Genomic DNA, 26098 nt, shown 5'->3' with positions numbered 1-26098 from the left:
TTTTTTTGGTAAGATAATTATGGTGTTGATGCCTCATAAGATTGTAATATTGAAAAATAGGATTGTAGAGGAGTTAGGTGCCCAAATGCTAAATAAAAAGTGACTCAGTCAGAAAAGAAAGCCAACTTTGTTTTAGTACCTTAATGTATTTTAGGGAGAATTCAGAGATTGGGCAGAAATGACATAAACGTAAGAGTTTCGGGTTTCAGGATACATAAGCAGTGTAATAATTATACTTTCCCCCATATTTTATATATCTTCCACAGTGCAATTCTCACTGACTTCAAAAAAAGCTCTATATGTGGACTTAGGAAGTAAGAGAGGAATGCAATTAAAAATCTTGGCAATTTTCAATTATAGTGCTTTTTACAAATAGAGTATTTTTACTCTGTATAAACAAATAAGCAATACAGCACACCTTTCTTTACTATAACAAATTGGCTTCTACTTCAGTGAGATTTGAATAGCAACTGGGTAGAAAGTATTCCCACTGTATAGCACATAAGTGAAGGGCCGCTGGGGGTAAGCGCAGCAGTGTTTTCCCTTTGTACTGAAAGTGCTTTGAAGAGTACAACAAGTATAGTTAGTTCAACCACAGGACTTCAAACCGTAGAGGACCAACCGACTGAGTGCTGGCTTGAAAATTTATTTTGCCTGCTGTCCCTTTGTGGAACTTTCTTTGTTTGAAGAAAAGTACCGGGCCTGGTTGAACCTGCACAAAACATGGAATTTGCTTGACCAGAGAATGATGTGTCCCCAGGGCTTCTTTACAAGCTGACTGGTGGTATGTAGCTTTTGGCTGGGCTTGCTCGGTGCGGTTTTTGCACTTGGGGGCGCCATCAAGTGGCAACATCAGGAACTGACGCGGCTAGTGCTGAACCACTCCCTCTTCTGCCAAGCGTTGCTGAGAAGCAATGCTGCTTTATTTGAGGGGATGAGTTTTGCTTCTTTATTTGGAGGAAGGAGGCTGCTTTGGATCAAGAGTTATGGGGAAGTGATGAACTGCCAGTAATGAGGTGGGAGATGTGTCCAGCCGTTGGATCCTTAAGCAGCCATTATATTTGGCATCCTCTTAAATCCAGCATTCTCAGAATTAGAAATTAATTTCAGGCTTTTCTTTACTGGAAAAAACTTTAATGTAATCTTTCAAATAACCAGATCATTTCCTCGTTTGGGGTAATAGCAATTGTTGCCTCAACTGTAGGATATACATAATGCTGGCTTAGATGATTTTTAAAGTCAAGAAACACTGATGAGGTATCTGCTGAATTCAAGGTAATATGCCCAGTGCTGGGCGTAATCTGAGGTCTCTGTCCTCGAAGCCCTACAGAGTAGCTTGGGAAACAAGCGTATGAATGAAAGGTAGCAATGTGCCAAATGCCAGATACGTGGCATGTGTATCAGGTTTGGGGCTATCTCAAGGGTATTGTGCACAAAAACTGGGACTTGAGCCTTCAAGGGAAGAGAAACCTTAGCAGGTAGTGAAGGTATTTGAGAGCCAGAGGAATGGGCCAGTATGCGTGGGACTTGGGGATAAGAAGTGAAGGGGCCAGGGTGACTGAGGGTTCTATTCAGGAAATAGCGAGTGGGGTCAGAGTTGAGATAAAGTTAGATTGGGAAAAACTGAAATGAGAGTTTGACTATATAAGAACGAGCCAAAGTAAGAGGGTAAACGATTCCATGGATGAATTACTCTTTGGATGTATCTGTGAGGCAGTTTTAATGCTTTCCCTCCCCTCTTTAGGAAGTAGTAAAGCTATTAAATGTGTGAGTTGAAGGATTTGGGAGGAGTCGATCTTTAAAGTTTCTTCTATTCACAATTTATAGTTCTGTGAAATTAAATGTAACTCTTCTAGAAGAAACACATGTACAAGGAATTACATTTAGTGGTATTAACTTCAGTGGAAACAGCTGGCTCAGAAATTATACTAGTAACTTCTAAGATCTAAAGGGTAACAACCAGACTTCTGTGATTTGGGTAAGAGAGAAAAAAATAAAATGAAACGAGGGTTAAGACTGTAGACAGAATGCATATTCCAAGACCTGGTGTACTTGCTAGCGAGATAGGTGGCAAAATTCTCTGCACTTTCTAGCTGCCAAGTCAAAGAGGGAACCACAACCAGCAGTCGCACAATTTGCAGTGACAGATAAATAGAAGCACAGCTACTCCCACACCTCAATCTTCAGAAACATGTCTTTCTTTAGGGACTCATACAGAGAATTCTCACAAAGAATTCTCTCAACAATATCACCTTAGTTGATGTAGTATCAAATGTCAAATAGTCATTATAACGTCCCCCAGCCTCGACTGGTAGCATAACAGCAAAATGCAGTTCAATGCAAACAACTTTGTGGGGACCTGAAACTATGCAGTCCAAGCAAGGCCATTTGCTGGAGCTCTAATTTAAGTCAGGAATAAAACGTAAGAGTATGTAAAGCAGTGATTCTTGTCCAGTGATTCTCTTTTGGGTCATACGTTTGTTTGGGAAATGGGTAATAGGTTTGGATCCCTCTCCTCCCCAGTGCACATATTTTTTATGTTATTTAATCACACCACATTTTCCCGTTAGTCCACAATTTCAGAGGGTTCACACCATTCTTCCTTCCCCGCCACCCCATTCCTTCGTAAACTCCTGGCTGCACACCCTTGGTCTAGAGTGGCAGGAGGCCTGCAGTGATCAAACGTGGGAGAAACCTGGAGTCCAAGGCCGTTTGTGCTGACGGGACAGATTCATCTGCTTTCACAGGAAGCCAAATTGAAGCTAAGATTGCTTTCCATTTATGAAAGTCGATGAGCTTGATGGGACATGTGTGAACAAAAGACGTTTATTCCACTTTGACAGGAATGTGGTCAGGAATGTGATTTTTCTTAGAGAGCGACTGAATCAACGCTATGCACTAAAAAGGATCCCAAAGCTCCCTCTTACAGGGAAAGCTATGGTAATTGTAGCCCAGAGAAATTCTAAGGCAGGTGTCAACCAACAACCATCTGCGCTGCTTTAAAAAATACAAAAATGTTGGTATTTTTGGTGTTTGGTATTCTTGGAAAAGAGCTCATAGAATGTCTGACTTCAAGCATGTGTAGCTTCTTGGTGAATTTAAAATAAAAATCATTGTGTAATAGGATCTTGGGAAGCTGAATGACTTTATTTGCTTTGGGGATTGTTTATCTTTGAGCCAGTTGCATGTTGAAAACATCTTGTTTATTTATCCAGTTATATTGCCTTAGTATTTTCACTAACTGTAGTTTCTTTTGCATTGCAGTGTTTTAATCTTGGGTGCTTCAGGTGGAGTTGGTACTTTTGCTATACAGGTAAGACCATTTCTTTTATTCTTTTAATTTTGAAACGTGATTTATACATCCTATTCTAGGGCTTCATGTAATAGGAGTAGTAATACATAAACAACAGAAATAATAAGACATGATGATGATGATAGCTTGAGACTTATTTTGAGCCACATGCTAGCACTTCACAAACATTAGCTTATTTAACCCTACTAGGCTGTGTTTTTTTTTTATTGTTTTTTTTTTTGAGGCAACATTGGTTAATAATACAAGTTTCAAGTATATAGTATTATAATTCAATATCTGTATACACTAAAGCATGCTGACCACCAGAAGTTTGGTTTCCATCTGTCACCATATGTTTGACCCTCTTTACCTATTTCACCGTCCACCATCCCCTCCCTCTCTGGTAACTACCATTCTGTTGTCCATATCGGTGAGTTCATTTTTATTTCGTTTTGTTTGTTTCTTTTTTTTCTTTTATAGTCCACATGTGAGTGCAATTATACAGTTTGTCCTTTTCCTTCTGACTTACTTCACTTAGCATAGTACTCTCGAAACTTATTCATGGCGTCACAAATGGCAATATTTCATCTTTTTTTATAGCAAGTCATATTCCACTGTGTATATGTGTGTGTATGTATATCTATCACATCTTTATCCATCAATGGACACTTAGATTGCTTTCATATCTTGGCTATTGTAAATAATGCTGCAGTGAACACAGGGGTATAGATATCTTTTCGAATTAGTGTTTTCATGTTCTTCAGATAAATACCCAGAAGAGGAATTGCTGGATCATATGGTATAATTCTTAATTTTTTGAGGAACCTCCCTACTGTTTTTCATAGTGGCTGCACCAATTTACAATCCCCCAACAGTGTATGAGGGTTCCTTTTTTCCCACATCCTTTCCAACACATGTTATTTCTTGTCTTTTTTATAATAGCCATTCTAACAGGTGTGAGGTGGTATCTCATTGTGGTTTTGAGTTGCATTTCCCTGATGATCAGCGCTGTTGAACATCTTTTCATGTGCCTGATGACCTATATGTTTTCCTTGGAAAAATGTCTATTCAGATCCTATGCCCATTTTTGCATTGGGTTGTTTGTTTTTTTGGAGTTGAGTTGTATGAGTTCTTTATATATTTTGGATATAATCCCTTATCTGGAATATCATTTACAAATATCTTCTCCCATTCAGTTGGTTGCCTTTTTGTTTTGTTGATTTTCTTTGCTGTACAGAAGCTTTTTAGTTTGATATAGTCCCATTTGTTTCTTTTTGTTCTTGTTTCCCTTGCCATGGGAGCCAAATCCACAAAAACATCACTAAGACCAATGTCCGAAGCTTTGCACCTGTTTTATTTTATGTGTTTTATGGTTTCAAGTCTTACATTAAAGTCCTTAATCCATTTTGAGTTAATTTTTGTATGTGGTGTAAGAGAGTGATATAGTTTTATTCTTTTGCACATAGCTGTCCAGTTTTCCCACACCATTTATTGAAGGGACTTTCCTTTCTTCACTGTATGTTCTTGGCTCCTTTGTGATAGATAAGTTGCTCATGGCTGTGTGGGTTTTTTTCCTGGGTGCTCAGTTCTGTTGCATTGGTCTGTGTGTCTGTTTTTCTTCCAGTATCATACTGTTTTGATTATTGTAGCTTTGTCGTAGAAATCAGAGAGTGTGATACCTCCAACTTTGTTCTTTTTCTCAGGATTGCTTTGGCTATTTGGGGTCCTTTTGGTTCCATACAAATTTTAGGATTTTTTTGTTCTATTTCTGTGAAAAATGCCATTGGGATTTCAATAAGGATTGCATTGAATGGAATAGATTGCTTTTGGTAATAATGGACATTTTAACAATGTTAATTCTTCTAATCCATGAGCATGGAATATCTCTCTATTTCTTTGGCCTTCTTAAATTTCTTCCAACAATGTAAGACAATTTTTCAAATCTTGTGAATAGGAAGATTGTTATTTTTATGAATTTATAAATTCACATAAATTATTTTTCTTTAAAAGCTGAAGGAAAGCCAGGTTTAGTAAATTCACTGTAATTTCAGCTTGATCTTCTAAGAAGGAAATTTTCTAAGTAGAAGGAAGCGTTGATCTTTCCAGTGGTTTTATATGTGAGTTTGTTTGTGGATGTCCTCTATAAGAAATACAGGAAATTTTTTAAGGAGGAAGATCATGGTTGGTACACGTGGATGGAGGTTTGCAATTTGGTAGGAACTGATAAGCTGATTCTAAAATGTACAGAGAGATGCCATAGCAATACTCCCCCAAAGTGATTTACAGATTTAATGCAATCCTATTAAAATGATAGCTATGCTTTTTTTGCATAAACTGTCATGCTGATCCTAAAATGCAAATGGAATTGCAAGGGATCCCAAATTGCCAAACAATCTTGAAAAAAGACAAATTGGAAGACTTGCCAGCTCAGTTTTAAAATTTACTGCACAATTACATTAATCAAAACAATGTGGTGCTGGCATAAGGATAGACATATAGATTAATGGAATAGAATTGAACATCCAGAAATAAACCCATACATCTATGGGTAATTGATTTTTGACTAGGGTGGCAAGGCCATTAAATGGGGAAAAGAGTAGTCTTTTCAATCAGTGGTGCTAGAACAACTACATATCCACTCCAAACAAAAAAAAAAAAAAAAAAAAAGAACTTGAACCCCTACCTCACATCATATATGAAAACTAACTCAAGCTGAGTCAAAGAGCTAAAACCATAAAACACTTAGAAGAGAGCATAGAAATAAATTTTCATGATCTTGGATTTGGCAACAGATTCTTAGATATGACACTGAAAACACAAGCACAGAAGACAGAAACGGATAAATTGAATTTCATAAAAATTAAAACCTTTGTGCATCTAAGAACACTATCAAGAAAGTGAAAAAGCAACATACAAAATGGGACCAAATATTTGCGAATCATTTGTCTAAATGAGGTATAATATCCAGAATATGTAAAGAGCTCTTACAACTCAACAACAGAAAGACAAATAATTCAATTAAAAAATTGAAATTGGAAAAACTCTGAAAAAAAGTAAAACAAGAAAACCATTTATCAATAAAGGCTAAACTTCATAGTAATTATACCCTAGTAGAAATAGAATGTGTAAACAGGAAAAATTTTAAATTATAAAAGAAACAATGAGATTAAAAACATTTAAGAGAAAGCGTCAAATATGAAGATAGGAAAGAAGATTTTAATATATGGATAATAGGAGTCTCTGAAGAGGAAAACCAAAACAGGGGACTAAAACAAATACTAAAATTTATTATTCAAGAAACTTCCCTACTTTCCTGAAATTAAATGATTTTAAACTACATATTAAATAACCATAGCACTTATCAAACTAAGAAGATGGACTCAGAACAAGCAATATCAAGGAAAACTCTACTACAATTATTGGCCTTTAAGAAAAAGAAAAAAAAATCCTTGGGACATCTTAAAAGAAAGAGCATATATCTTAGAAAAGAAGTAAAATTAGATTATCAGACTTTTGACAGCAATGCTTTAATGTCAGGGAAAAATACTGTGGTAACGTATCTAAGACACCTGAGAAAGAGTACGCTAAGAATTTTATATTCAGCCAAACTGGTCTTCATGTATAAAGGATACATACAGACTGTTAATAACATGTAAGAACTTGGGCCGTATATTCTTCTGATCCTTTTCTAAGAAATCTATCAGAGAATGAGTTTCTGACAACTAAAATGACTAGAGACGTCAAACTAAGGACTGGTGGTAAATGTTAAATGTAGTTATCTGTAGAACTAAAACTAAATGAAGGCTTAGAAAGAGAGTATATGCTCTGACAGAGAGCCATATGCTCTGGCAAGGTAAATAAATATAGAATAACTTTTTTAAAATGGGGAAAATAGAACATATATTAAAATTATTTTAATGCTTCCATTACTCATATTGATAGTAATAATAGTATTATTCAGAGACTATTATGTGTGTAATATACAGTAAAACAAATGGGTATTTATGACATATCATCTACCCATTTATGACTTTTAATTCTATCATCCCTTGTGTTTTGACAGCCAGGATTTTAGGTGTGGAAGAAAAGATACAGATATAACAGAAAAGAGGTTAAATAAAAGCTTTGTAGTCTTCAATTTGAATTGGAAGTATCAATATGAACTCAAGAGATATTTTATGTACGTAAAGCTATCTCTTGATATGTCACTGCTAGCCAAAAGAATGCAGAGCTTCTTGGAGAAATGGTAGATTCCAGATTTAGGGCACAAAATATACAAGAATGAGCCTGAAATATGTTAGATGGCAAGGAAACTATCAAAGATTAGTTGAGTCATGTCAAAAACACTCAGGAGCCAACTTGAAGAAAACTCCCAAAGATATGACAATTTGAGCTTCAGTAATAATAATAATTACAATAGATTGATACCCTTCAAATATATTTAAATCCATGAGTTCATGATGAAATATATATTTATGAGGTTTAATGTATTGAGCCAGTGTAAAGTTTTACAATTTAGAATTCTGGATTCCAAGTCATTTAACATCAAAATGTGAAGTTTCCTTCAGAAAGTTAATTTTCTTCTTCTGTTGCATCTAAGTCCTCACCCTGTTTATCATTTTCTGCTTGTTGATCTTTTCTTAGTCAACAATGGTTAACTGTCTTGTTACGGGTACACACTTAGTTGACCGTGATCTCTGAAGAGGTGACTTTGAATTTGCTCTTACAATATCTAAATGAGATGAATAATCTGGTGGATACAGAGAATTTCAGAAAACTTCCAAATCTTCTTCATCTATCTTTTGTATATTTTGGTTGGCCGCAGTGTAGACGTCTAAAGCTTTGCCATGAAATAGCATTCAGTAGTGATCATTTCTGGAAATAATAGCCTTTATATCCTTTATTTTCTGCCTTTCAAAATTGTCAATATTTTCTTCCAGATGACGAGTTGTTCTGGTAGCATCCATTGTAGTTCTCTGTAATTCGGTTTCTGCCTGTGAAATAACATGTCCATCAGATGGGTTTCGCTGTTGTGTTCTTTCTGAGTTAACTGTTTAGCTTCTTGATTCCTTGATGTTAATAATGTTCCTTTGAGATCATCTCGTTTCATTTTTACAATGGTTCCCTAAGCTTTCAGTGGTTCAACTATTTTGGCTTCATCCTGAAGTTGGCAAACTCAACAGCAAAGTTTTTCAGACCCTGCTTTAAATTTGAGGTGTTTGTACAGGCATACATGTTGATTTCATTCACCAATAGGTCTCCTTTTTCTTGCATTCTGGCAGTTTTCCACACATGAGCAGAGAAGATTTGGCACAGCTCTCCAAAATGCTTCTCCATATTTGTGACAGCATCTTGCACTTGCCTGGTTTGAGCATCACGGTTTCCCAAGCGGCACCTCAGTATCTTGCCTCACTCACTGCTGGGACCCTGGACTGGGGCCCAATGACAGAGCTCCAAGTCACCCAGACACGCCCTGAGGCAGGAGCTGCCGCTGGCAGCTGGGAGCCCGCCCCGCCCATGATGATACATTTTTTTAACTGGTCACTTTTGGAAGATGACAGGGAACCAAATTATTTTATAAACCTATAAAGGAAAACAATTATTTGTCTTGCCTTTACTATATGAACTACACACCTGAGTGAACAAAACAGCGTTTCTTTATAAAAGTATGCCAACTAAATAAAAAAAGAAGAGATAGAATATCATCCTTTTGCAACCACCAATAGACAGCTGCTAAGATAACAAAAAAGAGCAACAATCAGACATAACGTGCCTGCTATCATTTTGCCTGATACTATCTATCTTCTTGCTAAAGGGATTGAAACAGAAAATACAGAGGACAGAGCAGCCTGACTGGCCCCTGCATGTGAAATCAGAAATTCCAGACTGTGGGAAACTCTGCAGGGTAAATGGCCAGGATTCTTTCACAGATAAATTATAAGGAAATGAAAGTATAGAAGAGGAGCCTATAGCTTAAAAAGAGACTTAAAAGAAGACATCATATTTTTAAAATATGTGAGACTAAACTATAGTGTCTAGGGAATGCATAATTGGGTGATCAAACAATTTTTTAAAAAATACAAGGAGATGGTTACTATAAATAGCAGGATAATGATGAGTTTCCAGGAGGGAGGAGCTTGTGTTGGGATAGGCCACATAGAAAAGCTTTTGGAATGGCTGCTGACTTTCTGTCTCAGAGTTTTGTCTGCTGTATAGGCATTTTATATAGTAGTGTTTCATTTTACATATATATATGTGTAGTTAAAGATAAAGCTGTTTTTAAAACCGTTTTAGTGGCGTTCAAAGATACTACATAGTTCTAAGTGGGAGAGGAAAGACTAAAAATTTGGAAAAAATTCATGGAACTGTTTCAACATATGACAAATTCTTCCTGAGGATTTAATACTATTTAAAGAAAACACATATTAATTGTAGGGGCTTAGAACATAATTTCCTGCTTTTTCAACAGTTTCTTTTTTTTGTATATAGATACTGGATATTCATTATGTTCTTCACATATTTGAATTGGGTTTGACACTTGCAGTTGAAAGCAGTGTGTCATACCCAAGTGTCTCTGTTTGCCGCCCATACACGTCACAAATTGTATGTGATGTCTCTCCTAAATGTTTTAACTCCCCTTAGATTTCTAGGGCATATAAACCCTTGGTCAATATTGCTTTTAAAAGTGAGGAATTAGATAAGATTATGAATGGTTTTAAAATACTTTATTTATTTTTGTATTTAACAGATACTATATTAGCACCTTTGTGTGCCATGGAATGGGGGTTTAATAGTGAATAAAACAACCATAGATCTCTTATATTCTAGTGAATAGCTTATATTAAGGAAGCTCAGGAAACTGATAACTCAGGACAGGATGAACAAAACAGCTGATCTCTTATGACCTATAACTATCAATACAAAAATTTCTTGGTGAACTTCAAGTAATTATTCTCAAATTAGGTTGATAAGGGCCCCCTTTAATTCTACAAAATTGTCATTATAGAAAAGAATTATAGCAATTTTAGAACAGGATGCTTTCTGGATACTTAATCCCGAATAACATTACAATTTAGTTTTTTCCCCTAAATATAAGTCTAGTTATTCCTTATTATTTTAAAATATAAGACATCTGCATTTTAAGTCTTGGGAACTATTTATTTAGGTCTTCTTACTCCAAAGGTAATCCATGTATAAAAATAAAATGCCCGTATTTTCTTCCACTTCTATTTAAAAGCACCTTTTCATTTATTACCTTAATATAGATAGTTGTGTGCTTTGAAACAGCTGACTGACTGAAGACTGTACTAATACCTATGAGATGAAAATGAAGAGGTGTTGCATTTTTATGTTCTGGACACATGTAAAATTCTCACTTTCCAAAGACCTGTGCCTTTTTTTTGGTTTTTGTTTTGGCTGCTTACCTTTGTCATCATTGAAAACACTAAACTTGAGGCTATCAATTCCTGTCTTTCTGATACTCATGAGGTACCCAGCCCTTCTCTAATTGGATTGGTTATAATTTCATGACAACAAGGAGACTGGCTGTCTGGTCCAGGAAAAATGAGATCTATTTCTTGGAATTGTCTTAGTGAACAAAAGTTTAATCATTTTTACTAGTCTCTGACAGATGGCTTCCTGTAGTTCTTGTTAAGAGTTCTCTAGAGATTATAATGTACACATAATGCCAACTATTTTTTTTTTTTTTTAATGCAGTCAGTTTTCTACTTTTCCCCTCTTTTTTTTTTTTTTTTTTTGGCAGGTAGTAAAAGCATGGGATGCTCATGTGACAGCAGTTTGCTCTCAGGATGCCAGTGAACTTGTAAGGAAGCTTGGGGCAGATGACATAATTGATTACAAATCTGGAAATACGGAACAGCAGTTGAAATCTTTAAAACCGTATGTATTAAAACAATATTCACATTGGGAAGGTGGGAACAGGGATAGTTGATAAGCAAGCCTGAGGTCGTTTGGTGACCTTACAGTCAGTTTGGAATCTTCGAGAAGAATCTATGAAAACACTCCTTGTCCTTAGAAGTCATTGAGGTTGGTTTCTGTTTTAATTCCAGGTGTTAATATAGCATAGTAACATAATGTGATATGGACTGAGGAAGATATTTTGCTTACATGGTCTTTTGCTAATTTTTAAGTTAACTTTTATTGCTGGTTTTTAAGAGGTCTGAAGGCAAAATTGGAAGTGTGTTCCCTTCGCGGCATCTGTCACCACAGGTGAACATAGAGCAGGGCTTGAAAATATATGCTTAGCACTAAACATGCTTTTAGTGTTTTTGGGCTTACTAATAAGGGCTTCAGAGAAACAAAGGCAGCATAACTATTGGTGATGGGAACACTAGAGTGTTCTTGGAGCATCTGAGCACCAGGCTGTGGTTTGGCCTAAACAGGAGCTGATCTGGGAGTTCTGTCAGGCCCTGTGGATACTGACGGGGGTGCTTATTTAATCTGGTCTTCATCTGGCCCAGACAAAGCCGAAGCCGAAAGGATACCTTCCTGCCTGTGTGTCAGTTCCAAAGGCTCTCTGGGCCTCCGAGATCTGCCTTCTAGATAGTGGTAGTTTCGGTTGATCTCATACTTTCTGCTGCTTCTAGGGAATAGCAGCAGGAGGCTGAGGCCGAGGCCAGCCCATCCCCCTCTCTCTGCCATAGGTTTTATTCATGTCTGGGATTTGTCGTCAGAGAACAGGGAACGTGACAGGTAGAAGACTGGAGCCCACCCTATCTAGCCTCCCTCACCTGTGCTACCATTTGTTTCCCGCATCTCTAGCTAGTGGTCTTGTCCCTTTTGCTTGCCCCTTTCCAGTAGGGGAACCTCACTGGGTTACAAATGCAGGCCAATATTTTTTTCTGACAGCTCTAGTGAAAATTGATCTTTGTAACTTCTGCCTGGAGTTTGGCCTCTGAATCCACCTAGAATACATTTGTTCCTCCTTCCAACTTGCAGCTTTTTAGATTTGAATCTTAGAATTTTATAGCAGGAAAGGACTTTGAAATCTTCTGTCCAGCTCTGTCATGTTATAGTTGAAACTATCAGGGGCAGAGGACTTAGGAGTTTCTGCATGCTCGAGGTCATGCTGCTTAATTATTGGTGGGAGAGAGGGGTCGACAACCTGGTGTCCACACTTCTTTTTCAGGCAGTGCCTTTTCTGTAATACCAGGCTGCCCTTAAATTTTATTTAAAATAAGTGTCATTTTTGTTTATTTAAAATTTGGGAAGGAAGTAGAAACTTAAAAGCAGAAACTTTAGAAACTTAAACTCATAAAAAGAATGTTCTATTCTTTTTTAATGAGAACAGTAGCCTTCTGGTAAGGTCCCTCTCCTGCACTCATATCTTTCAGTTTTTACTTGCCCATCTTTTAGTCCCAGGAAAGACTCAAGAGAAGATCCTCATAGATGGCCAACGCTGGTTTTAGAAGCTCTGATGTTTGACTTCATCCAGATGAATTTAGAAGGGAAGAGGAACTTACCAAAAAGGAATTTATCTATTAATTTGCTTAGTTTATAAGTATGTGTTCTCTAAACAGATCTTTGTTCTCAAGTATTTAAAAGCTTCATTGGGTTTGATCTATTCCTTTTAAGTAGAATGTTGTGATTTATAGCAGTTTTTAATTCGATTTAAGGGGTTAAATATCTGTCAGTTCCTGTGGATTTTCTTGGCATGTTAGAGGAGAATCGAAGACTGAGAGCAGGCTGTTGATTTCTCTTTATACATTGTCCTTATGCTGTGCATAAAACGAAAAAATAGAAAGTTGCAGAAGGTGAAGAGGATGCTTCTACAAGCAGTTATGACTGTGGAAGGAATAAAAGCAAATCATTCTTGTGGGTGAAAACCATATATACTTGTCTTTCAACTATTCTTGGGCACTGTACTTTGACTTATATTGGCTGGATAGCTTTGCAGTTTTCTATAGAGCTTGAGTCAGGGTTCCTCAACCTTGGCAACCTTAGTTTTTCAACTATTGACGTTTTGGGCTGGATAATTTTTTTGTTGTGAGGGGCTCTTCTCTGCCTTGTAGGATGTTTATCATCATCCCTGGACTATAGATACTAGTAGCCTCTTGTCACCACCTTCCACAGTTATGACAACTTAAACTGTCTGTTGACATTGCCTAATATGTCCCGTGGGGGCTAAAATCACCTTTAGTTAAGAACCACTTGTTTAAGTCATTCGTTTTTTATTATTAAATTTATTGGGGTGACACTGGTTAGTAAAATTATATAGGTTTCAAGTGTACATTTCTGTAGTACCTCATCTATATATTGCATTGTGTGTTTACCACCCAGAGTCATTCTTAATGTATTAGAAAATAACATGATTTTATGCCAAAGGAAAAAAAATCAGTCACATTTGACTTACCTTGGAGAAAAGCCAGGGACTTGGTGAGTGGGTATGCCCTTTTCTCCTTTGCAAAGTACCACCCCTCTGTTGGATGGCACAGAGCAGCTTAGTTTGTGAGCTGTCCCTGAAATGTGATGGGACTGAAGGGGGATTGGAGCGCTGGGAAGAGACTCACAAGAATGTTTTGATTTGATTCTTTCTCTCCAGGTTTGATTTTATCCTTGATAATGTTGGTGGATCCACTGAAAGCTGGGCTCTAAATTTACTCAAGAAATGGTCAGGAGCCACCTATGTGACTTTGGTGACCCCTTTCCTCCTGAACATGGACCGATTGGGCATAGCGGACGGCATGCTGCAGACAGGCGTCACCGTGGGATCGAAGACGTTAAAGGTAGGGAGGAGTCTGGGGTGGGGAGAGCAAGCAGGTGTCTCCTGCTTCTGGAAATTGACTTCCACCTCGCCGGTTTCTTTTATCTTCGAGGCAGCGTAACACATGGGCTCTGGAGTCGCACCCTCACGGGGTTCAAATTCTGGCCTCCACTTAGTAGCTGTGTGACCCCGTGCAAGTCACTCCATGTCTCTAAGCCCCAATGTCATCACCTGTAGAATGACACTAATAGGATATCTGCCTTACTGCATGTCGTAAGGATTAAATGAAATAATCCATGTGAAGAACTTGGCACGATGCTTAGTACGTAGAAAGCTCTTGTTAAATGTTAGCCTTTAATTGTTAGCGTGTGATTCACCCTCTGCTTTTTTCTTGCCTGTACCTGAAGGCGCTGTCTCTGTCTTCACCAGTCTTAACACATACAGTCTCCTGTACAGGAAGGTGGAAACTTTATTTAAAGACAGTGTGCAGCTGCCTGTTTTTATGGTGGTAGGATTGGGATATGCCAGTGATTCCCAGACTGGGGCTTTCAGACCTTTAGAAGTCCATGGGCATAGTTTGAATTTCAAAAACCTGAAGGAAATTGTAGTCTTACTTCAGTCAGGCTGCAACGACTCATAGAAGCCTGATGCCTTTTCTTGAATGGTATCAACTTGTCCTAACTATGCATATCCCATGTGAATCCGAAACTAGCTATTGATGGCATTCTGAGAATTTCTGAGACTTGATTATTCAGCCCGACTGTTAACAAGGCCACTGTTCCCAGTGCTGTAGGGAGTTTTATCACTGAACTGAACACATTCAGTGTGCGGTGGGCCTCGGAGACTAGACTCGATCAGCCTTAGTTATAGGATTGATGCAGAGCTGAGAGTCTGCTCTCTGCTTGCCATGATAGCCTGATGTCATCACAGTGGTGGCAGGGGCTCAGATAATTCTGTGTGCTACACTGTTGGTAATTATAAACCATTGGGTTGGAATCTGAAATTAGTGTTGACATGGAATAAGTGATACAAAAAAATGAAGGTAAATTCTGTTTTTCTAATTAGACAAAATACTTCAGACTCAGGAAAAAAGCAGTAGGAGGTTCCTCTTTGGTAAAAAGGTTGTGAGTCACTGTGTCAATCCAGCCCACGCTGACCCGTATTTGTGAGATGACTGACTTGATACTTATCTATAGCTTCTTCTATGTTCTAGAAATTGGGACCTTTCCGGGAGTGGAATTTAGGGCTTTGGTCTCTCAAATTCTATGTACTCACTGAATATTTAGAAGTCGTAAAGAAGAGCCATGATCGAGGAGACCACAACTCAATTCTTAGGAACCATGCATGGATAATAGAGATGAACAAACCAGCTCTGTACTCCAGGTTCTTTATTTTCATTTGATTGAGACAGCAGCCAGAAACAGTGTCCACAGGGTGCTTTGTGGTAGAGAAAGGGATCTTAACTGTCCCTTATCTCTTCTTTCCCTTTTCACAAAATCCAGGCTTTCCAAGTGCTTTAAAATATAAGTTTAAGTTTTCTATAAGATTTTACACTTTGTGCTCCAGTGAGAACTCTCACAAGTTAACCTTCAGCGTTGTTCTCAGAGAGTAAAACAGGCCCAGCTCTCTTCATGTTCCCTTTCCCCCTGCTTGAAAGATGATAGTGGTATTCTCATGTGAAAACCTTTTAAGTAGTTTCTGATGTCGTTCTGAGAATGTGCACAGTTAAAGCCTCATTGTAATGCGTCAGGCCCTCCTGCCTGCTTCGGTTTACTCTCTCCTGCAATGGCCTGGAAAAAATACAGACCCCTTAGAGCAGAATATAAAAATTCTGCTGTTGCAGACCAAAAGTTTCACTTTATAGGGCATGCTGCTGTAAAGAATTATAGACGTGGCAGCTGTTCCTTCTTTAAAACCCGAAACATTACCAGAATGTTTTAATTGTAGTCTCTAAGGCCAGATCTTAGCAGGAAGAACATGAACAGGTCTTCTGTGATTATAATGAACTGGGCTGCCTGTGAGCTTGGGACGGTCTCAGTGCTTCTGGTATCTAGCTACACGAGACTTCAAACAGTATTTTTCTTTTTCTTTTTTAAGCGTGTTACCTAGACGAATGTTTCCCAACCTCTTCCATGCTCTGACACACATAGAAAATGATAGCATTTGAAGGGCATATTGAGGCTGCTCTGAGCCAAGAGCAAACTACCTGGAGACTCTGCCAGCCCAGGTTCTGCCTGGCTACCCCAAGGGCTGCCGGGAGTCCAGGTGTCATCACACCTGTCCTAGGGTAAGCTTGGCCGTGTTTGCATCTATGGTCCTGGGATAATGATTAATGGTGCCTTCTTTAGCTTGCACAATTGTCCCAGGTCAGACAATAAACTGTAGGGTCACTCAGCCAAAACAGTAAGCCAGTACTGGCACACCTGTTGCAATGCTCTGCCTAGACAACAGCTAGGCAGCTTGACTTTCTTTCTACAGTCTTAACTCTGATTTGATATTGCCCCAGTCTTTCCTCAGTAAGCTTTACTTTTTAGCACTAGATAAATATGTATTGAAAACTTTCTGTGTATCAAGCACTTTACATACGTTTTTCTCTAATCCTTCCAACAACCCTGTGTGCTGGGGATAGTATCACCATCGGCAGGCCAGGAAACAGGCTGAAGGAAGTAGCTCGACCTAAGTGACACAACTATTAAGTGCCCGAGCTAGAGTATCAGGGCTATTCTGTTGCACTTGCCAGCTTCATGCCATGGTAGTGGTTTCTGTCATGCTGAAGGGTGGTGAGACAGAGGTGAGCTCGGGCAAAAGACGTGTGAGCTCTCCCAGTAGTTGTGCGCAGGTGCGGGGAGGGAGGCAATGTGGTAGTGGCTGGCCCCGTACTACCTCTGGCTAGCTCACATGTGGTGTAGTGTAGTCGGGCAGGTCATTGAGGTATTATGGAGAACTTCAGCTCACTTGTTATGTTGATCATGGCCTGCCCTACCTCCCACATGAAGAATAACAATCAAAAGTGGGGATGGCAGGAGAGTGGTCTTAGTGTGAGACTTTTGCTTCTCTTCACCTGGAGATGTTTTGTCCCCTAATAGATTAGATGGCTTGGGACACGCTGTAACTCTAGGGGACGACCCAGCCATGATGCATAAGAATCTTTACACTTTGTTTTACCTTAAAGCCGTCTTATTATTCTCAGAGCCAGTAACAATTCTGATTGGATTTCTTACCTAAGATCATATTTTGGTGCCTTACTGCCCCCAAAGAATTCTTGAAGTAGGTAAAAAAACTGTTTTTACCTAATTTTTTTTTGCCTCTAGGCTTTATTCAGACCTTAATAGGGAAAGCCTAGTAGGGAATTGAGGGTGTAAGACTACTTAGACTATCATTTTAAGGAGGTTCCTGTGCTTACTTGCTTGTCAGTCACGGCTTAGTGAAGAAGCCTGAGTTCACGTGGATATTTCTTTGTTCATTCAGTGATTTATTAAACATTTATGGAGCCTCCACTATCTGTCAGTCATGTGCTCAGGTGCTGGGCATACGGCTCATTGTGTCAGCGGGAAATGGATAATCCGTTTGTCTTAGTCATCCAGAAAATACTTTTCCCTTAATTTGCATTTAATGAGATTTTGTTCTTTCCTGTATTTGACATGTCTTTTTTCTTTCTTTTATTTTTCCCCAGCATTTCTGGCAAGGAGTCCATTATCGCTGGGCCTTTTTCATGGCCAGTGGTCCAGATCTAGATGACATTGCAACACTGGTGGATGCAGGAAAGGTATGTGCAGCCCATTGTATTATTGCTAAAGCGTTCCTTGTGCTGTTGGTGACCTGCCCACCAAGCCTCGTCAGTGGGAACTGTCCAGAGGTAGTCTCAGCCAGCACACATGCTGCCTTACACGGCCAAGTTTAAGTGCTGTGTTTTGGGTCTGTCTCCCTGGGAATCATAGGCATAGACTGCTGAACCTGAAAAAGAGCTCACACGTTCTAGTCCAATCCCGTTGGTTGATAGACGAAGACACCGGCCCGGAGAAGTTGTGTGGTTTTCCCAAGGACAGTAGTTGTTAGCAGACCGGGGATCTATAGCTGAGCGGTTAATATTTTGGTGATGGTCCTGAAAAGAAGGCACCAGGAAGGCCTTCTGTACAAAGTGGGGGCACATGTGTGAGTTTACACTAGACCTGCTTCTGGAGCTTCTTCTGTCTGAGGGCGAGGCCGCTCTGAAGGTAAGTGGGTTTCCAGATGAGCAAGGAGAACAAACACTGTGGAACCTAAACCCCAATAGGGCTGGACTAGAAGTCAGGTCCCTGGGTCTCCTGTTCCCAGGCTGGTATAATAAAATCAAGGGCAAATAAATGGTATGCCTGAGAGAGTCAGTGAGCAGGACGTGGGTGAGGACGGATGGAGATGCGGGGGACAGCTGGTTGTTGTTTTCTGACTACTTGTGCCTGTCCTGCTGTGAGCCTGGTGGGGAATGGCCGCTGCTTATCGTCTGGTCGTTTCTTTTTGGGTGTCAAAGGCCTTTCGGGGAGGCTGGGGGTTGAAAGCCTCCTCAGCGACTGTCCACTTGTTTTGGTTCTTACATGGCCTTAATGGCCCTGACATTCCACCTCTGGAGGAAGAACCCAGAAGGCAAACTCATATTCTGGTGCTGAGACTCATGACTTCATTGAGAGATTATGGAATTATAGGACGGAGAACCTTATACAGCACAGAGGGTTCCATGAGGGTGTAGATAAAAATGATTTTCATGTTACAGATGAGAAAATTGGCTCAAAGAGATAACGGGACATGCTCACATTTGCAGAAGTGGGACCAGAACTACACGTCCTGGCTCTCAGTCCTGTGCTTTTCCCTCTCCACCATTCAGCTGCTTTCTTTGTGCTCGACACTTACCGAGGACCTCAGTTTAAGTTGTCTTATCCTTGTCATTTTATACTGGGCAGGGAAAGGGGTGAGAGCAGGGCCAGCATTACCGCCACATGATCCATGCTAAGCCACTTGCAAAGAGCCCTTTGCGATGTGCTTTCTTCTGCTGACACCTGCCCCCTGCTGGCCCATTTCATCTTTCCATTTCAGTTTTGGAATCGAATGTTTTTAGGAACTACTGAGTGTTTTTTATGCATTCTGGTTTCTTTTTTAATTCGTTGAGTGGTTGGTGCAAAAGTAATTGCGGATTTTGCACTTTTTTTTTTAATTTTTTTTTTCTATTGGGGAATCTTGGGGAACAGTGTGTTTTTTCGCCCCATCAGATCCAAGTTGTTGTCCTTCAATCTAGTTGTGGAGGGCACAGCTCAGCTCCAAGTCCAGTTGCCGTTTTCAATCTTGAGTTGCAGGGGGCACAGCCCACCATCCCATGTGGAAATTGAACTGGCAACCGTATTGTTGAGAGCACGCGCTCTAACCAACTGAGCCATTCGGCTGTCCCTCCAGAAGCTCAGTGGCAGCTCGTTGTCTTCAATCTAGTTGTGGAGGGCGCAGCTCACTGGCCCATGTGGGAATCGAACTAGCAAACCTTTTGTTCAGAGCTTGTACTCTAACCCACCTGAGCCATTGGCCACCCCTGCACTTACTTTTAATCTTTTAAACTGCAGTTACTTTTGCACCAACCTAATACATGATAGAAAAGGCCTGCTACTCTTTCCCAGATTGTTTGGTTTCAGGTTTGCGTGCCTTTTCTCAGATTTCTGAGTCATGATGTGTCCTGGGTAGACGGGACACAGCTTTACTGTGACTGTGCAAAAGTTCCTCTTTGTGGGGTTCTTCCCACATACCACAGCATGCTTGTTTTATTTCTAGGAAGAAAAAGTGAACTTTCGTCAGGTAAGTTGGTCCGTAGTTCTGCACAGTGTTCATGTGGTCAGAGGCTCCCTAGCCAGAGGTCGCTGTCCTCCGGAAGTCCACCCTGTAATTATGCTTGTCCTCATACCTGCTCTAGGCTGTCCGCGTGCTTACCACTGCTGTTCTGCATTCAAAAGATTGTGACACATTCTCACTCTACTCTTTACGAAAAGAGAACAGAGGTGACTTGTGTATATGTACCTATTAAATATGGCAGATAACTGACAGAATGGCTAAAAGAGGACATGATAGAAATAAAGATACCCTTGAAGTGTCCTTGAACGAGGGGGAGTGAGGAAATGTTTCTTTGGTCTTTGATTCTCTCCTCTCTTGACCAGGATTACTTGAGCTCCGGACTAATTTCTGACAGCGAAGGGCTCAGGGGCTGTGGGAGTTGATGCCATGGTGAGGCCAGCCGTCCTGCTTCTTTGTGGGTGTGACAGGTCACTGACTGTCTACACTTGGAAATTGGAAAGGATTACGGGACAGATCTCCTTACACATTGTGTGGTTAGGAAAGACTGTTCAATTGGACAAGGACTTTGAAATTCTTCCAAGCTTTGGCTGAGTGCTTAATGAATCTCATTAGCAGCTGTCTGATAGAGGAGCTGTGGTTGTTTTTTGACAGTAGGAAGCCATGAACCGAAAGAGCTTCCTACTCTTTTAAAATACTTTAAGTTTTTGAATAGAGATACGTTTGCAAGGTTCAAAATTTAAAAGGCAGGAAAAGTAATTCCATGAAATCTTCCTTTGACTCCTGTCCCTCCCTCGGTCACTGAGCTGCTCCCTGACAGAAACAACCAGTGTTACCAGTTTCGTGGGCATTCCAAGGACGTTGTATGTATCAGTAGGCCGCTAGAATACAAAGAATGATTTACAATTAGCACACACTGCGTAGAATAGGCTGCTACTGAAAATGTTCCTAGTGCCTACAGCTTATTGGCATTTTCTCCTAAGCACAATAAACATTTTCTGGTTTTACAGTATTTAGCAAACTTTTTTTTCTTTTGATGGGAAGCAAAAATTATATTCAGGTCAAACATATGTTATTGAATAGCATACTCAGAGATTAGAAACAGGAAAACCTAACACATATCTAGTTCACTGTCCCCACCTCCCCTCTCTCCCCAGCCTATCATTGTGTCATATTTGGAAAGACAAAGGCCTAAGAGATTAAATGACATGCTCAAGGTCACACACCTAGGAAGGGCCCGGGTCTCCTCTAGGACAGTTTCTTCCACCACTCTTTGCTGCCTTTAAGATCGAAGAAATAATAGTTGAACAAACAAACAAACAAAATCCCTCATAGAACCTTCATTGTTTTCTGCTTGCGTAGTCATCCAAACAAACATTAGATAGGTGGAATTTGAATTCTGTCTACAAAATCCTCTTCTTGAATTTCTCAGTGTCTTTCAGGCCTGAGAGGAGGTGGTGAGACAGTCTTTAGACCATAGTCAGCCACTGATAAGAATGACTGTGCTCTGAGGGAAGATATTTATACATAGGTGCCTACCCTGTTTCCCCGAAAGTAAGACCTAGCCGGACAATCAGCTCTAATGCGTTTTTTTGGAGCAAAAATTAATATAAGACCCAATCTTATATTATCATAAAATAAGACCGGGTCTTATATTAAATTTTGCTCCAAAAGAGGCATTAGAGCTGATTGTTCGGCTAGGTCTTATTTTCGGGGAAACACGGTATATATACATGTATTAGTTTCCTTTTGCTGCTGTAGCAAATTACCATAAATGTTGTGGCTTAAAACAACACAAACTATCATCTAACATTTCTGGAGGTCAGAAGTCCGGAGTGGGTCAGCAGGGCTGTGTTACTCTAGAGGCAGCCTGTGTGTGTGTGGGGGGGGTTCCTTGCCTTCTCCAGCCCCGAGAGGCTCCTGTATTCTTGGCTCATGGCCTCGCATCACTTTGACCTCTTTCCATCGTCATATGTCTTTCTGACTAACTCTCCTGCCTCCCTCTCATAAGGACCCTTGTGATTACATTGGGCCCACCCAGATAATCTCCACATCTCAGATCCTGAACTTAATCCCCTCTGCAAAGCCCCTTTTGCAATGTAAGTTATCCTACTCACAGGGGATTGGGATGTGGACATCTTTGGGGGAATCAATTCTGACTACCACAAACATAAAATATCTCAAAAGATATGAAAGAAACTTGAAATATCGGTTGCCCCTGAGGAGGGGAACGAGATGGCTAGGGTTGAGTATTGGCAGGGAGACCTTTTATTTGTACCCTTTCATCTTTGTGAGTATGTTTCTTTGCACACATATATTCTTCATATAATTATTAAAGACCTTCGATGTCATGTACTTAATGTCCACAGGTCTATTCAAGATCCTAGGTGACCAGCCAAGCTTCTTGGTTGAATTGATGATATAGATATCTCAGTTTATTTCTTTATTTTAGCCAGCATCAGAATAGCTCATATGTAATTTATCTGAATTTCATTTAAAACATTTACTGAGGGCCCGCTAACTCTCTGCTTTACCCAGGAGGGTGTGTGGAGAGATGCATTGGCAACACTGAGTTACCTTCCAAGCAGTGTTGTCTGCTAGAACTTTCTGCTGTGATGCAAATGTATTCTGCACAGTGCAGTACGGTAGCCTCTGGCCACGTGTGGCTACTGAGCACTTGAAATGAGGTTAGTGCAACTGAGGGTCTGAATTTTTTTATTTTACTTTTGATTAATTTAAATTAAAATAGCCACGTATGGTTAGAGGTTTCCATGTTGGACAGTGTGGCTTAAGAGAAAAATATACTAAGTTCTGAGTCAGGCAATTTTTCATACCCCTGTTGGGATGGCCTGGCCCTAGTTTAAGCAACTAATTACATTCCAAAACCTTAAGCTCCTTGTTTACAACTGGATTTTTTCCTCCACAGAAAGACTGTAATGATTAGGGATCGAATCCCCAGAACCCCTGGAAGAGGGTTATCTTGCTAGATATGGCAGGAACCTTATGGCTCTCACAGTCTCGATGCTACTGAAGTTTTTCTGATGCTATTGAAATTATTTCTGTGGGGAAATGGAGGCCGAGTTTCTCTTTCCTCCTTCCGTTAGGAAGAGGAATGCCTTTTTTCAGGGGGACCTAGGGACAAATTCTGGATGTTTTCCAAAACTGGGCACATTGACTCCCTTGGAGAGCACCCCTGTCCCCATTCCCCACCCCCCATCTCACCACCTGTCTTCCAGCTTTGTTTTCCATTTGGGGCAGGAAGTTCCAGAAATAGGAAATACAAGCAAAGCTCACCTCTTCCTTTTGTCTTCTTTGTATCTCCTTAGTTTAAGAACCCTTCTTTCCCTTTACCCTGACCCTGGAAATATTGATCTTGTCACAGAGCTCAGGGCTGTACCGGTTCAAGAGGTAGTGGTCCTGCACCCCCCTCACCCCCCGTCCTGGGTCCCTAGTGTCTGCCCACAGCTGTGCACTTGGACTCATGCCAGGAGCCTTACGCCTCCCTTGGTGTCTGTCATTTGCTTGCCCTCCTCACACTCTCCGCTCTCTGAGATGTCTGGCATCTGTGCCATCGGAGGCCAAGGCCGAGGGTGTGTGGAAGAAGAGGTCCGGCTGGGACTCCGGCTTCCTCCCCACACGCACTCAGGCCTCGCAGTAACGAAATCGCGAGTGCTGGCCTCTGACCTGCAGTTCGCTTTCCTAATCTATCCAACAGGCTCGCTCACATATTTGGATCCCCTTTAAGCTCTACCCGTCTGTGATTCTCACTGGGAAAATGGGAATTGCGGGACACCTCTGCCTCCTGCCACAGCTGCCTAGATGATGGCCTTGCTCCACCAGCTCTCGCGTGCACTTGTGGGGAGAGGGTTTTTCTTTCCTCTTCCCCTCCAGGGGCACAGGGGTTTCTTTCTCAGAGGCAAGGAGACTTGCCCCTCAGCTGGTAAGCGGCGGTATTTGGAGGCCTCGGAGGGAGGTCTCTGTGTTCTCATAGAGGGATGTCTGGACAACAAGTGCCAAACCCTGGGGACTGGCTTCCTACAGCCTTTGTTTAAGGAACATAAGGCACAGTCAGGACACCCCACATGGGGGTCCAAGCCTGGAATGAGTGCTGCTGCCATGGCATCTCCTGGTCAGCTGCCAGCCCCGTGAGTAGCCAGAAGTGTGGTGTGGAGCCCATCTGCGTATAACAGGGCTCCCCTGTGCTAGGTGGACTGCAGCAGTGTCATCACATAACTGTCCACACATCACTGCGAGTCACCTTCCTTTCCCTTCTCTGGGTTTTTGCTCTGATCCTTTTGTCCATAACAAACAAGTATTGTCCGTCTGATGTGAGGCTGTGGGTCGACACTGCCTCATTATCCAGTTAATCTCCGCTTGCTGTCACATATTCAGCCAACAGTGGCATTTGCCTGCTTATTAATGGAAAGCCTTTTTTTCATTGTCACTTATGGGAAGAGCTGAATGACTCATTATGCCACAGTCAGCCTTCTGGGGTCATTCGTCGCAGTGGCCTGACCAGCCCGATTAAAGTGCAGGCACCATGGGCTGCCTGTGTCATCAGGTCCGGATCTGCGTCTCCCGTCAGAACTCGAAAGGGAGCATAGCTGCATGAGCAGCAGCAGTTCATTCTCCAGTTCAGCAGGTGGATTCACAGCTCCTTTGTGATCTCTGGTAACACTGCTGCTCTGTCAGTTTCGTTACTAGTGTCCCCAAATGCTCAGTGATGAGTTATTATTGCCTCCATTTTCTTGATTTGTCTCTCAGGTGCCCGTTTTGTGTACCTGCTCTGCCGAGCACTTAGAAGGCACGCAGTCAATCTCTGTGGCATGAATAAATGTGTGGGGCCCTAAGAATATGGCAAAAGGCTGCTGCGATTCCCACGCGAGTGTGCAGAAAACTCCCCTGGGAAGCTTATTTAGAATGCACTGTCTCCACTCCTAGAGATTCTGATTTAGTTGTTCTAATGGGAGGTCAAGGACTCTGCATTTTAAGCAGACTTCAAGTGACTCCTTTTCAGGTAATTAGCATCCAGAAAACAATGTCCCAGGAGCTTTACAGAGAGTGGTGGGTTTAGGAGGTTTCATGAGGGACGTGCAGGATGCAGCTTGAGCGCATTCCAGTCTTCCAGCAGAGAAGGCAGGAAGGTTTCATGGAACACGCCAGCTCAGATCTGTGGATCGTGGCTGCGGTGTTGAGGATGATTTTGAGGTTGTGCTCAGTGTGCTGGGGAGGACGACGGTTACTGATCAGTGACGTCCTCCATAGGTGCAGGTGGGAGTGGTGGCATATGTCCCGCACATGTGTCAGCTTGGTGGCCTGGACACGGGGCTTAGGGACCAGATCCTCAGCTGACATGTGTCTTTAGCACGAGGCAGGCTGACCAAGATGTAGGCTGTGATAAATCATAGTCCTTGGCTACCTTTCCCTTCCCTTCACATTTTAGGAGTAAATGTAGAAAGCAGCCAATGATATTTGAAGGTTCAGTGTATCGTGGTGAGAGCACAGACTCGGGTACCAGACTGAATCCGGCCTTATCACTTGGCCGTTGTATGATGTTGGGCAACTTACTTAACTCTGTGCCTTCATTTCTTCATCTGTGAAATGGGAATAATGAATATGATAGGTAGTACCTATCAGAAGGTGGTTTGTAGGGATAAAATGAGAAAAAATACATAGAGCACTTAGAAGAGTGCCTGTCACAGTGAGGTCAGTATGTAGTAGCTGTTACTTTGATTATGAGCTTACTGTGATTTGTGGGCACAAGGGAACTTTTAACTCTTTGGAGAAGGGAACTTTTGGAGTCTGAGATGGTCTTCTGGTGACTAAGCTGTGACATCAACACGAGAGAACGTTACATCGGATGCAGCTGCACGTCACAAGAACACTTCTTCCTCTCGTAGGAAGCAAAGTGTAAGTCATATGCATTGGCTTATGCCTTCTGACAGCGTGTCCCTGCCCGTGGAGGCATAGGAGGCAGTCCACTGAAATACCCCGTGGACAGTGGCTGCTTTTGCTTGAAGTTTTTAGAAGGAAACGTTCAGCATGGTGAGAGGGGGTGCTAACTGGACCTAGTTTCAGGAGGAGGTTGCTGGTAACACTAATGAATATTGTGGTGAAAAGAACCAGCAGTGTCCAGCCTTTTGGAGCGGGCTGAGCTGGCTGTCCTGTCAATTCTAACCAGCTTCTCTGCTGTGTAGCAAAGTCTCCCGGGGCAGGTCCAGCCTGGGACAAGCGCTTCTGAAGCTCAGATTGCCCGCATAAGACCCTTGCTTCCCAATTAT

General features: G+C 41.1%; 1 protein-coding gene and 1 pseudogene across 2 annotated transcripts in view; one reads left to right on the top strand and one right to left on the bottom strand.

Moving 5' to 3' along the window:
* Positions 1 to 26098, top strand: part of RTN4IP1 (reticulon 4 interacting protein 1) — an 87631-nt gene that overhangs the window by 18129 nt on the left and 43404 nt on the right. For both annotated transcript variants that reach the window (XM_033103016.1, XM_033103014.1), the window contains exons 5-8: positions 3265 to 3313; positions 11055 to 11191; positions 13854 to 14037; positions 17689 to 17781. In XM_033103016.1, coding sequence (XP_032958907.1) covers positions 3265 to 3313; positions 11055 to 11191; positions 13854 to 14037; positions 17689 to 17781 — 463 coding nt within the window. The remainder of the gene's footprint in view (positions 1 to 3264; positions 3314 to 11054; positions 11192 to 13853; positions 14038 to 17688; positions 17782 to 26098) is intronic.
* On the bottom strand, positions 7865 to 10725 carry LOC117018257 (protein FAM92A-like; annotated as a pseudogene).

The sequence above is a fragment of the Rhinolophus ferrumequinum genome, chromosome 3 (genome assembly GCF_004115265.2).
Source record: "Rhinolophus ferrumequinum isolate MPI-CBG mRhiFer1 chromosome 3, mRhiFer1_v1.p, whole genome shotgun sequence".
In the NCBI taxonomy this organism is placed as follows: Eukaryota; Metazoa; Chordata; class Mammalia; order Chiroptera; family Rhinolophidae; genus Rhinolophus; species Rhinolophus ferrumequinum.
Note: the sequence above shows the minus strand (reverse complement) of the source record. Positions and strands in the feature narration are given on the sequence as shown.